The following is a 14,068-nucleotide window of genomic DNA, read 5'->3' as shown; positions in this document are numbered from 1 at the left end:
CCAGATATCATTTTATTGTTCCAAGATCATAACCCAATACATTCATTTCAAGTATCCATGTTGTGGAGGGCAGGATTTGTCATATCATGGGAGCAATATTAAATTCTGCAAATTTTACACTTAAAGCAACAAGGATCCTCAGATCAATCTACAGACGCGTCTTTCTTAAGAGTTGGCTGTTTTAAAGGGAGCTATAGTTTCAGCTCAAAATCAGACTAATTTAAACAGTAAAAACATCATACAGATTTGATTCTGGGGTATAATGGCCTTGCAGTGTATTGCTCTTACCGGTTATTGAAGCAGATACAGCAGTGTTTGAGAGTTATAGGGCTGACAATACTTTATACTCAAAAAATGAAAAAATATTGCTGAAGCAGGCCTTACACATACGCAGGCTTTTGAGCTGCGCAAGCCATCGTTTTCGAAATGGACGAGGACTGAACTGAAGTTGAAGGGGTGCATGCTACCCCACGCGGCGAGTGCACGAAGGCTTCCCGAGTTTGAGCGCTGAAGTTACTTTAATAATTTGAACTTTCCAATACATCGCAAAACCACTTGGGTTAGTAAAGCTAAATTGATGTGACAGCTACATTAGAGGCTCCATGCATTAAAGGCCTTATTGCTTGATGAATAAAAGATGAAAGATGTGACGACACATTCATTAGGTATACACGGAGTGTATAAAACATTAGGAACAACTGCTCTTTCCATGACATAGACAAGGGGTATCAAACTCATTCCATGGAGGGCCTAGCTTCTGCAGGTTTTTGTTTTTTGCTTTCAAGTTTTTATTTAACCTTTATTTAACTAGGCAAGTCAGTTAAGAACAAATTCTTATTTACAATGACGGCCTACAGAGGCGAAACCCGGACAACCAGGTGTGGGGAGTTCCTTACCAATTAGTGACCGTATTTCATCAATCAAGTACAAGTGAGGAGCAAAAACCCGCTGACACTTGGCCCTCCATCGAATGAGTTTGACACCTGTGACATACTGACCAGGTGAAAGCTATGATCCCTTATTAATATCAGCTGTTAAATCCACCTCAAATCAGTGTAGCTGAAGGGGAGGAGACAGGTTTACGTTTTTTTAAGCCTTGAGACATGGATTGTGTATGGGTGCCATTCATATAGTGACTGGGAAAGACCAACATTTTTAAGTGCCTTCGAACGGGCAACGGTGTTCCTAATGTTTTGTACACTGTGTGCGCACAGCAAGTGATGTTTTGATTTCAATTACATAAAACCATGCAAAAAATATTTAAATCATGGTATCAACACACCAAGGCATAGAATTAAGGTCACTTTTGAACGGAATTGTGAACGGCGCACGCACGCATCCTAGAATATAGCGTGAAAAACAAGCTTATTTAGCATAAAAACAACTAAAGACTAGCCTAACTAAAGCAAGGATGTAAACAGTACACAATGCTTTATTCTTGAACAACTGTGTCAAAAGCACCTTTCTCGTAAAATAAAATATACTGTCTTGGAAATGCAAGTGGGTAGCCTCACTTTTCAAGGAGGCCCAAGTCCCCCTAATACAAAAAAATATCAGTAACAAAAAAAAAAACAAGCTCATAAAACAGAACCAGCCATCTTGGAGTGAAAGTTTCTCTCAAATGGGGCATCAGCAGCAATGTAAACTAGAGCTTTCAATCTGACAATAGACAATGCTTATATGAAACATCCTGGCATATTATTACACCAAGTGAAGTCAAAAGGTTAAACCTGTTGATCACCAGTGCACTAACAGAATATTGGAAAAAGTAGGCTACCACACAGTAGGAGTATTTACTAACTACTTCCATCCCTTCTCTTGACATGGGGAATGAATGGATGGGCTGTGATGATGGTGCTCCAGACATCCCTCCTTTGGTACAGGTTCACCGGGGGGAAAGGGTGGGGTGTGGCTGCTCGTGGGATGTTACAAGGGAACATGGCTGAAGAGATACGACACAGACTCTCCGTTGTGTGTCCGGCGAATAGCCTCTGCCAGGATCATTGAGATGTCAATAACCTGAAAGGATGAGAAAACTAATTAACAAACCAAAATCTCACCCAGACTTATTGAATATTTCCCCCACAGATAACTTCAAAATGCCAAAGAAAATACAATTGGTCAACTAAACACCAGTGTGTATGTTTGTATACATACATACATACATACATACATACATACACACACACACACACAGTGCAGTCGGAAAGTATTCAGACCCCTTGACTTTTTCCACATTTTGTTACGTTACAGCCGTATTCTAAAATTGATTACATTTCATATTTCCCTTATCTACACACAATACCCCATAATGACAAAGCAAAAACAGGTTTAGACATTTTTACAAAAATTAATGTAATATATTTACATAAGTATTCAGACCCTTTACTCAGTACATTGTTGAAGCACCGTTGGCAGCGATTACAGCCGCAAGTCTTCTTGGGTACGACGCGACAAGCTTGGCACACCTGTATTTGGGGAGTTTCTCCCATTCTTCTCTGCAGATCCTCTCAAGCTCTGTCAGGTTGGATGGGGAGCGTTGCTGCACAGCTATTTTCAGGTCTCTCCAGAGATGTTCGACCGGGTTCAAGTCCGTGCTCTGGCCGGGCCACTCAAGGACATTCAGAGACTAGTCCCGAAGCCACTCCTACGTTGTCTTGGCTGTGAGCTTTGGGTCGTTCTCCTGTTGGAAGGTGAACCTTCACCCCAGTCTGAGGTCCTGAGCGCTCTGTAGCAGGTTTTCATCAAGGATCTCTGTACTTTGCTCCGTTCATCTTTGCCTCGATCCTGACTAGTCTCCCAGTCCCTGCTGCTGAACAACATCCTCACAGCATGATGCTGCCACCACCATGCTTCACCATAGGGATGGTGCCAGGTGTCCTCCAGACGTGACGCTTGGAATTCAGGCCAAAGAGTTCAATCTTGGTTTCATCAGACAAGAATCTTGTTTCTCATGGTCGTTAGGTGCCTTTTGGCAAACTCCAAGCGGGCTGTCATGTGCCTTTTACTGAGGAGTGGATTCCGTCTGGCCACTCTACCATAAAGGCCTGATTGGTGGAGTGCTGCAGAGATGGTTGTCCTTCTGGAACGTTCTCCCATCTCCACAGAGGAACTCTAGAGCTCTGTCAGAGTGACCATCAGGTTCTTGGTTACCTCCCTGACCAAGGCCCTTCTCCCCCGATTGTTCAGTTTGGCTGGGCGGCCAGCTCTAGGAAGAGTCTTGGCGGCTCCAAACTTCTTCTATTTAAGAATGATGGAGGCCACTGTGTTCTTGGGGACCTTCAATGTTGCAGAAATGTTTTTGGTACCCTTCCCCAGATCTGTGCCGCAACACAATTCTGTCTCGGAGCTCTACGGACAATTCCTTCGACCTAATAGCTTGGTTTTTGCTCTGACATGCACCGTCAACTGTGGGACCTTATATAGACAGGTGTGTGCCTTTCCAAATCATGTCCAATCAATTACATTTACCACAGGTGGAGATGTAGAAACATCAAGGATGATCAATGGATGATCAATGGAAACAGGATGCACCTGACCTCAATTTCAAGTCTTATAGCAAACTGTCTGAATAATTATGTAAATAAGGTATTTCTGGTTTTTATTTAATACATGTGCAAACATTTCTAAAAACCAGTTTTTGCTGTCATTATGGGGTATTGTGTGTAGATCTTTTCAATCCATTTTAGAATAAGGCTGTAACGTAACAAAATGTGGAATAAGTAAAGTGGTCTGAATACTTTCCGAAGGCACTGTAGCATAGTTTCAGCACAGTAAAGAGTGAGGACAATGCGATACACAGTAAGAATTAATCAAGCAGAGACTGAAGTTAAGGCAACATGCTAAGCCATGGAAATGAAGATTGTTGACAGCCTACTGCTTAGCTATTCATTGGACATTGTTTAAAAAAGTTGCTATGGGGTGGAGGGAGGTTGGTATGTGTGCTCTGTGCTGGTGTCATGTGATCTGTTATTTGTGAAAGCAAAACATTTGTCCAAACTTCAGCAACTTTCAGTGAATTTCTCACAGTTCAGAAAATGAACTACAATTAAATTATTTTAGAAAATAATGGAATGTTGAAATTCCCCAAGTGACCTACAACCCTGCAACAACAAGTAAAACACTAGGGTTGGGCGATATATCAAATTAATGTTTTAGCGCGATATTCCAAATGCCTATATCACAATAATCTTTTTGGTCTCATCTCCTTCACTTCTTCTGCGACGGTGCACATTCCTATTCTCTCACACACAAACACAGCCCCTCCCCCTGCCACGCACAACAACAAAGATGAAAGATCACCTTCTCTCTGACAAGTGGTTTCAACTTGCCATTTACATTTGAGGTTTGGTCCAACATAAATATCGGTCATATGGACACCGAAACACATTGAGACATTATTTTACTGTAATAGACGAGAACTTAACCTCTTCAAATTGTGCGAAGAGCAGACACTACTAAAACAGGCGTATCAATGAACATTGATTCTGGAAAATGAATGCTCAGTTTCTGTCACGCACAGAAACCGCTAGCAGCATTTTAGCCACATACTTATATTAGCTGGTTAGTCCTTTATAAAATGTGCAATGAGCCTAAACAACAATTATATAAGGAATTGGCAACCTGTTCTCATTCTGACAAATAAGGTAGGCCACTTGATTTCAACATCTGAACAAAGTGGACAGTCTAGCATGCTGTTCAAACATTTGGAGACTGACAGAAGGGTGTGTTAATTATTCAACTGTTCTACCTTGTTAGCAAGCAAATAGATCCAAATTGGCTAGACTTTAAATATAAAGATTAGCTGGCTACTCACTAGCACGTGGACTTGTGCTTGAGAGATGTTTATGAGGCCTGTGATAATTTTCTATAATGCCTGCTAAGTTGGTCATTATTAGGGAATGTGCATTATGCATGGTTCTGGTTAAATTTGTAACAAAAGGGCATTTTCAGACTTGAAAGCAAGATCAGTGATTATTGCAAAAAAAAGCAAGTTAAACTATTTTGATAAATTATTAAATAATTAGTAGTGCTGAGCGATTAGTGCTTCAAGGTCAGTTCGGTTTCTGTTAGATTATTACAAAATAATCAGTTTTTCGATTGAATGCTGTAACACAGAATACAATTAAAGTCCCACAATGGTATTAACCATCATTTATTCACATGACTTTAATAACATATTTCAGTTGTGTATATTACATTTATTTTATTTGATGACTTTTTCATTCCGAGTCATCTCTATAGAGCTGCTGCCTATGCTGTCTAGCACTATTTTGTAGTTCTTCAAAGTAAATATGGCATACTTTTATGACTGCCAATCAATCAAATGTATTTATAAAACCTTTTTACAATCAGCAGATGTCACAAAGTGCTATACAGAAACCCAGCCTAAAACCCCAAACAGCAAGCAATGCAGATGTAGAAGCACGGTGGCTAGGAAAAACTCCCTAGAAAGGCAGAAACCTAGAGAGGAACCAGGCTCTGAGGGGTGGCCAGTCCTCTTCTGGCTGTGCCGGGTGGAGATTATAACAGTACATGGCCATTAAGGCCAGAGGTTGCAACAGGTCAGTATATCAGGAGTAAATGTCACTTGGCTTTTCATAGCCAGGCATTGATTGATTGATTGAATGACTGCTGAATGCCAACTATCAATCACTGATCAGGTACAGATACCTCACGCAGCTGCTCTCTATATTCCTCACGATCGCACATTCTTGTCTCTTCCGTAGCAGGCGTAAAAGAAACGCATCTGTAGCAGGCGTAAAATAAACAGACCGGACAAGTAGATGCGCAATGGATTATGGTCATTGTAGTTAATTACCACGTTTTATGCGCTAAACTGTGTAGAATATTGGCCTGTTGGGAACATCACACAGTTCAGGATGTATCTGATGTATCTGTAGAGAAACTGTGCAACGTGCGCATTGAACTCACAGGAAAAAACCTAATGAAATGGAATTAAAATAATTGATCCAACGTCTGTCAATTAGTTGTTTAAAAACAAGAAAACTACATTTCAGTTAGTCGCTCAGCACTAATTATTAGTGGTTCTTATGGTTGTGGAAGGCTTATATTTTAGCCTAGGTATAATTTCACAAGCCCTGAATTCATTAGATTATTGCTGACTGTTTGAAATGCAGTGTATTTTACCTTTAATTGTACAACAAAGCATATATAAAATATCGCCCAGCCCTATTCTGACCTGTATTTTTGTACAGTGTTTCATCTTGTCCTCCTGAGGGATGGTATTCGTGACAACCACAGCCTCAAAACAGGCGTTGTTAATGCGAGTGATGGCAGGGCCTGAAAAGATCCCATGGGTCAGGATAGCGTAGACCTTTGTCGCTCCAGCAGAGACGAGCCTGGATATCCAGAAGGAAAAAAGAAAAAGAAAACTAAAATAGGTTGAATAATCCCCCCCTTTGTTTGTAAACAACCTTGCCATCAACAAATTTTCATTTTCAGAGACTGTTCCCTAAACAGATGTAATAGCTCGTCGTATTTGTTGTACATTTAAAGATTGAATATTCAGTCTCTGCTCTGTAATGATGTATGCAGCTAAAACACAGTAGTGACTCACTTATCTGCAGCATGGCAGATGGTGCCGCAGGTGTCTGCCATGTCATCAACCAAGATGGCCACTCTGTCTTTCACGTCCCCCACCAGGACCATGCGGTCCACCTCGTTAGCCTTCTTTCTCTCTTTGTGGATGAGCGCGAAGTCCACATTCAGCCTGTCTGCTATAGAGGTGACCCTGCATGGGGAATCCACTGATTGGTGAGGTTAATAATTATTCCTCAAAGTTACATCACATTACAATTTACATCTATGGGGAGGAAGGGAATATATTATAAGAAACAGGTTTATAATTCTATGATTAATCCCAAATTACAAACACATGCACTGTAATGACAGTATCAAAAAGATGGTTGCATATACAACTAAATGGTTGTAATAATGAACAAGGTGAAAGTAATGAATTGATCCACCATCATCCTTTCAACAATGCTGATATTTCTAACAACTAAAATCTGTCCTTTTTGACCCTTTGTATTGATGAAGAATCTCCAGGCCCATTGGTCCCTGCTTTACCTTTTGGCTCCTCCGGCATCAGGAGACACAATGGTGCAATTCTTCCACTCATTGATGTTCTCTTTGATCCATTTCAGCACAGCTGGCTCAGCGTATAGATTGTCCACAGGGATATCAAAGAACCCCTACAGAGGCATAAAGCGAGCAAACCCATGATAAGATACAGGATCATTAGGTCAGTGTCCTCAAACTGCCTTACTTGCAACAGCTTTTCTGAGAAAATGTCATGTGGCTCACTATAGTATGTAACACAAGTATAGTCTAAGGAATAGTTTGTACATTTGACTTGTGAATCCTACACTAGTGACTGCAATATACTGATGGAATGAGACAAATAATGTGCCAGAATGCTCACCTGTATCTGCGAGGCGTGCAGGTCCATGGTGATTATGTGATCGGCTCCTGACACTGACAACATGTTGGCCACCAGCTTTGCAGAGATGGGTGCCCGACTCTGTGAAAAAGAACATTGTTAACCTCTATATTCATACAAAGCCTGAAGAAGGACCATTGAGCCACTGCAATTCAAAAAAAATAAACAGAGGAAGACCAATCTCCTTTCTGAATTAGCTTTGTCAGTTATATTCCAAATCAACCAAAGTGGTTCGACCAATAGGGCGTTTCTGAAAAGCAGTCAAATATTTGTTGAGATCAATCAAATACTGACTGATTGATATGGATAGTTGAGAGCAGCAGTTCCCAAACCAGGGGTCGCGACCCCATGTGAGGTCTCCTGATATTAAAATGGGGTCACGGGAGAACTTCATTCCGACGGTGAATGGCTAGGCCCGCTACGCTATGAAACCGCACACTATTGCAGAGACTTTGAAATTACCGGCCACAATTGATATGGTGAAAACAATGTGTGGGGAGGCAGAGGCGCAGAAACTCACATCAATACCTTTAACACTGTTAAACTAAAAATGTATGCTATTGCTAGCAATCAAAAGGAAACTGACTGAACGACTCAAACTCCCCAGCTTATGCTCTCCAAATGGACGTTAGCTGTGAGGGCCGAGATGCCCATGCATTGACTTTTGTTCGCTACACATGTCGGGGAATGCTATTCACGAGGACATATTGCTCTGTCTCACGATTCAAGAGCATAAAACGGCACAGGGGATGTTCAGTGTGCTGCGTGGCTATATTGACAAAAAACAGATTCCATGTGCTCGAATGGTGGGCTTTTGCACATATGGGGTTCAATCTATGGCGGGGCAAGCCTCTGCACTCTAGTTATGAATGAGTCTCCCTCTGCCATATGGATACACCGAGAGCAACTGGCGGCAAAAGAGCTGAGCACAGAACTCAGAGATATACTGCAGCAGGTAACTTCGATTGTAAACTACATCCACTGCGCACACGCCTGTTCGCAAACCTATGTGGAGATATGGGATCAGAGCATGACAATGTTCTATTTCACACCGAGGCTTGGTGGTTAATCGAGAGGGAGTGTTGGAAAGATTTTTCACATTGAGAAGAACTGTTGTCATTCACAATGGATGTAAAAAAAATTAAAGGACATTCTGTGTAATGAAAAGAAACAGTCTCCTTGCCTATGTAACAGACATATTTGGGAAACTGAACAAACTGAATGCAAGCATGCAGGGGAAATACAAAAACATTCTACAGATGAGTGACCAAATCAGTGGATTCAGCTAAAATAATTCTTATTGGGAGAGTCTTTCAAAAGTGAACCATGACCCCTTCCCTCGGCTGTGCATGTTTCTAACAGAAAACAGCATCAGTAAGTGTCCCCCTTGAGTGATGGCTGCTCACCTCCAACGCTTGGAAGAGCACTTTCTGACCTACTTTCCAATCCGTTTGACTGATCCTGGCTCAGTTGACATGCCAGTAAGTGAAATCGAACAGCTGATCAAGCGGTCATGTGACCGAATGCTGCAGACAACGTATTCATGGGTCACTACGGAGGAGTTTTGGTTCCTGACTCCAAGGGCATTGCCTGAAGTCTCCCTCTGAGCATTAAAACTCATGGTACTCTTTGCCAGCTCATATCAGTGTGAAGCTGCATTAAGTTCTCTCATCTGCATTAAAACCAAATATCGATCCAGGGTGGATGTGACAGCAGAGATGAGGTGCGTACTTTTGACCACGCCCCCTGACTTTGAGAAACTCTGACGTACCATGCATCAAGCACACCCATCTCATTAGTGGTGGAGATATAAGAGACATTATGTCAGACTAATTTGTAATTGACTGTCAAAGCCCCACATTAAAAGTATGTGATGATGAGTTGAGAAAACAATCAGAAATAGTGTTAGAATGTTTTTCAATTGACTGCCATTGCCCCAACAAACAAAAAAAAGTCAAAATTGGCTGTTAATTACAATTTTTCTTTCACATGGTTGGGGTCGTGATAATTTTTAGATATCAAAATGGGGTCGTGGGCCAAAAAAAGTTTGGGAACCCCTGGTGTAGTGTGTTGGTGCTGTGAATAGACAAACTATTTAAGTTTCCCTCACCCCCACCTTGTCCTTCTTGTCTTGTCTTGCATATGGGAAACAGGGGATGACAGCCGTGACTCGTGAGGCAGAGGCAATCTTACAGGCATTGATCATGATGAGGAGCTCCATTAAGTTATCGTTAATCTCACCACAACCACTCTGGACAATGTAGACATCCTCTCCTCTGACACTCTCCCCGATCTCCACGCTGCAGGAGTAAATCATGCGGTGTCAGCCAGTAGACTATACATGGTGACAGGACCATAACAGGTAGAGAACATTAAGATCATAGCATCATGAGCTTCCAGGTCAATGGACACAACACTCAATGAATGAATGTTCCGTATATTCACAGTCATACATTTCTGCTCTACCAACTATTCTGTGATCTAACATTATACCAACAACATAACTTGAAAAAGAAACAGATTGAAGAACCCTATGGATGTCAATGCTCAGGATGAGCGCTATTACAAACCTCCAGATAAACAGTTTCCTTTTCACATGTCAAAGGCACCTGCTACTTATACCCTGCAATAAGTAAGCAAGTCCCATAATGACTACTGTCAAACAGGATCATTTTATAACACTAATAAAAACAAAACAGCACAACTCAAAAGTAGTAATATGGTTGTATGAAAAGACAATTTAAATTGGTTTGATAAGACTGAAATAATTTGTTGCAACAGAGCACATACAGAGCACATAGCCTACCAACTACACCTACTAGAGGGTCAGTTGGGGTGCTAGCATCAAAAGGAAGTAGAGTAATAAACTGAGAAACTTTTAGCCTGACAAATTGGCTAGAAGTCACTGAAGCAAAAAAGCTAACCACTACTTGGAGTATGTAAAGTAAGCTAGCCAAATGCCCTTTCAAAACAACTGGGAACTCTGAAATCTACGACTTTCGAGCGTTCAATACAACTGGAACTCGGAAAAAACTAACTCAGACTGGGGGAAAACCATTTAATGGTTATCCAACTCGGAAACTCTGGCCTCTTGCGGCGTTCAAAACTGGGAACTCGGAAATCTCCGACTTCAGTTCGTTCAAAACTGGGAACTCTGGGGAAAAAACGAGCTACGACTGGGATAAATAGATTTTAACGGTCATCCAACTCGGAAACTCGGGCCTCTTTCTAGAGCTCAGAATTTCCGACATGAAGATCACAGACGTCATGATTTGACCTCATTTTTTTTTCGAGTTTCCAGTTGTTTTGAATGCGGCATCTTTCTAGAGCTGCTACTTTCCAACCTGAAGATCACAGATGTCATGATTTGACAGTTTTTTTCTTCTTCCCCGGAGTTCCCAGTTGTCTTGAAAGCACCAACAGTCAACCTGAATAAAGGAGACGTCACCATGATGGCTTGTCTCATGCCGCGTTCACGTTGTAGTCGGAACGGAACTAAGAAACTCGGAAATGTCACACTTGCTAACTGGTTGCATTTATACACGTGATGCGTTCACCCATTTAACAAATCGGAAATGTCCGCGTTACCTAGTTCCGAATAGCACGTGAACGCGGCATCTCCCATGTATAAGGAGCGCATAGTATCCACACGTGAGGGACAATGAATGGTATGGGATTCACTGTGAAGTATGTTTGAATGAGAGAAGGTTAACGTTAACTAGCCATCTCAGCTAACTAGCTAGCTATTTATACATGTAAAGGGCCATGAAAGAGTTTCCACTAGATAGCACAGTCACAACGTCAAAATCGGCTATATCGTACAAATTCATGAAAACAAAAAAACTTGCTGTTTGGTCTTAATGTAAGGTTAGCAGTGTTTAAAATCAAATTTTAAGAAGATACATTTTAGAAATAGGCGGGGTTTGACTTTGTGCTGTGGTAACTAGTGTGACGACCCCTGAAAGGTCATTGAAATGACATCCCATTCCAAACGGTTTTTGGGAGTTGAAGTTCGAGGCCTCCTGCCCTTACCCAATCTCATTTGATGGTCAACATAAAATTGCCAACACTAGTTAAACTAACTAGATACTACTGGTACATGTTTGTGGATGCCAACCACCGTTAAACTCCAATGCCAGGTTTATGGTAAACTAATCTTAGCTAACAACAACGACCACTCACTCGCACTTTCAATTGGCCATGTGGGCTAACTTTAAACTCTCAGTTATTTAACGTTAGCAAACATTCCTACAACATTCACACATTTGTAAAAATAACTAACGTTAGCTTGCTATATAACTGGTATTCAGCAAAATATACGAATTGCTTAAGCACAACCTACCATGTCTCCTGATTGCTGAATTTTTTGGTTACAACCTTCCCCAGTTCAAGTCCCAGGCGATCGACAATTTTCTGGCCAAGGTCCGGATGAGAGCTGCCGCTGAATATCTTTATGTTAGGCATTTTGGACCTACGAGGGATACAATTGAAGTAACCAAACAACTCCCGCAGCTACATAAATACAAGGCTAACAAGCAAAAAAACAACAACTGTTCGCTAGCTAGCTCCTCTTTAGCGAACCCACAACAGCCAGGGAGGAGAGCATGCGATGGTGAAATTTTTTTTTTCTATAGGTCGTTGGGCAGCAGGGCTACCCTTATTATATCGTGCTGATATATGGACACGCCTGGTGCCTAAATTGATGACGGGGAAAGTTTGCGCTTTACCCTGGCGGTGTGGTGAGATAACTCGATCTGTTGAAATACGATAGGAGCGTTTACTTCAGATAGCGCTCCGTAAGCCACGCCCCAGTGGGCAGAGCTAAGCATGTTGCACTGGGACACGTTTTATGGTGAAAAGCCTGTCATTTTGCTATGGGTCTGCCATGGTTCTGTGTAGCTATGCTAGTATATTTGAGACCAATGTATTGCAGTTAATTTCGTTTTTGACTTAATAAGTAAAATATCTTTGAGTACTAGTCCTAAACAGGGAAACAACAACGAGTCCCAAACTGTTCGCAACAGAACATACCAGAGGGGGGCATCGTTTACTACCTAAATTATTGTGATCATCTGGTTACAACCTGTGTTTGCAATACATTAGAAATACAAATAAAGATATCATTAAATGGTGTTTTCTTTGAACAGATGGGCCTGGCTGAGAATAGAACATTCCGTTTTCTGCCTGAGTGTGAAGCTGTTTACCGCCATTTTCTCAAAGTCCATAATTAACATATACTCTGCATCCATTGCTGCAACAACTTGTGTCAATTATTTCCCCTTTTATAGAATACCCTTTATTATTATTTTTTTACTAATGACTCAAAGTTGTGTGACCATTAACATTGGCTGCATATCCATTGTCCTTCTCCCAAAGTGTGGACTTGCACATTTCTTCTCATCTCAGGGATTTAATAATGGTGTAAAGTAGCTCAAGCCAATGCTTACACCTATCCAATGATTGAATATCCATGAGGAGAGGGATGGACAATTGATATGCAGCCATTGACTTCAGGTGGCTTCATCAACAGATGGAAAAGAATTGTGTCCCAAATGGTACCCTATTCCCTATACATAGGGCACTAATTTTGACCAAGGCCCATAGGGCTCTGGTCAAAAGTAGTGCATTATACAGGGAGAAGTTACAGGGAATAGGGTGCCCTTTGGGTGCATGGAACCTGTTGAGCCCCACCCTGCCTATAGTAAACCATTTCTCCATCCCATTCCCCCAGTTAAGCAAATGAAGGGGAGAGGCTGCGACTACAATTTATGTAGTAAATTACTTTTCCTGTCAATGACTTTGTTTGATAAACTTCCATTATTGTGTAGGTGCGTGTCCCTTTTGAAGGTTTAATAAAACATGAATTCACCAAGAATACCATATTTTCATTGATGGAATATTCAACAGACTGAACCAATGAGAATAATTAGTTGCATTGCAGTTGTTGCCATTCAGCCCCATCTAGCCTTGATATGGAATAACTGATAACTGACAAGATCCATAAGCCTTAGGAAATCATTGGGGAAAGAAGTCACACTTCCAGTTTGCACTAATCTTTATTTGACTTGCTGTAATACAGAGATACATACCACATAAAAGCATACATTAAATCTCTAACAATGTCTTCATTGTGTCTTAATTGAAAATTAAAGCATAGTCTTCCTTTATTCACCATTTCAATAAGGAAAGCGCTATACCAGTATTAATGGCCAGTAGGCTCAAACAATATCCATAATGACTATAGAGAAAGTACTAACACTTCAAAGCCCTATGGTCAGATGGCTTTTCATAAAGACGTTGTGTTAAGTAATGGAATTCACATTTCTGGGTGTGTGGGGAGTGAGTGACTTGAGGGGGAAAAATAACCAGTGGAGGCAGCAACAGGAATTTAGGAGGTAGCGGGGGGCCAGGTGGGATTGGGCCAGGCACATCCAGGTGTCAGGCCAGGGTGTCCACAGTCGTGGTCCTAAAGCCTCAGGCCCTCCGGAAGGGGAGACAGAGAAAGAGAAAAGATGAGGCTTAGTGAGAACATGGCTAAGACCATAGTACACACCACATGAACTGGGGGTAGAGAATAATCAATAGTGTTGCTGTGGACACTGG

At 41.4% G+C, this 14,068-nt stretch overlaps 1 protein-coding gene across 2 annotated transcripts; it reads right to left on the bottom strand.

The window, feature by feature from the left end:
• Window positions 1–1,416: 1,416 nt before the first annotated feature.
• On the bottom strand, window positions 1,417–12,223 carry LOC121573648 (ribose-phosphate pyrophosphokinase 1). 2 transcript variants are annotated; one of them, XM_041885781.2, is made up of 7 exons: window positions 11,808–12,223; window positions 9,582–9,765; window positions 7,448–7,546; window positions 7,093–7,217; window positions 6,581–6,754; window positions 6,203–6,362; window positions 1,417–2,019 (listed from the first exon to the last, which is right to left on the bottom strand). In XM_041885781.2, exons 1-7 carry the CDS (start codon window positions 11,927–11,929, stop codon window positions 1,927–1,929), a joined length of 957 nt encoding a protein of 318 aa, XP_041741715.1. In that variant the 5' UTR covers window positions 11,930–12,223; the 3' UTR covers window positions 1,417–1,926. The 2 variants fall into 2 exon arrangements, with proteins under 2 accessions (XP_041741715.1, XP_041741714.1); XM_041885780.2 differs by having other exon boundaries at window positions 9,576–9,765; window positions 11,808–12,222.
• Between the last annotated feature and the right edge of the window lie 1,845 nt (window positions 12,224–14,068).

Source organism: Coregonus clupeaformis, chromosome 9 (assembly GCF_020615455.1).
Source record: "Coregonus clupeaformis isolate EN_2021a chromosome 9, ASM2061545v1, whole genome shotgun sequence".
NCBI lineage: Eukaryota > Metazoa > Chordata > Actinopteri > Salmoniformes > Salmonidae > Coregonus > Coregonus clupeaformis.
The sequence above is the reverse complement of the archived record's forward strand: the minus strand, read 5'-3'. Positions and strand labels throughout refer to the sequence as shown.

What these genes read in the sequence shown, in the direction of transcription:
- LOC121573648 (XM_041885780.2), bottom strand. Translation starts at nt 11,929, where the DNA reads ATGCCTAACATAAAGATATTCAGCGGCAGCTCTCATCCGGACCTTGGC. An exon ending in TGCACGCCTCGCAGATACAG is followed by an intron (nt 7,218 to 7,447) that starts GTGAGCATTCTG and finishes ATGCCTCTGTAG; the next exon opens with GGGTTCTTTGATATCCCTGT. An exon ending in GATGCCGGAGGAGCCAAAAG is followed by an intron (nt 6,755 to 7,092) that starts GTAAAGCAGGGA and finishes TTCCCCATGCAG; the next exon opens with GGTCACCTCTATAGCAGACA.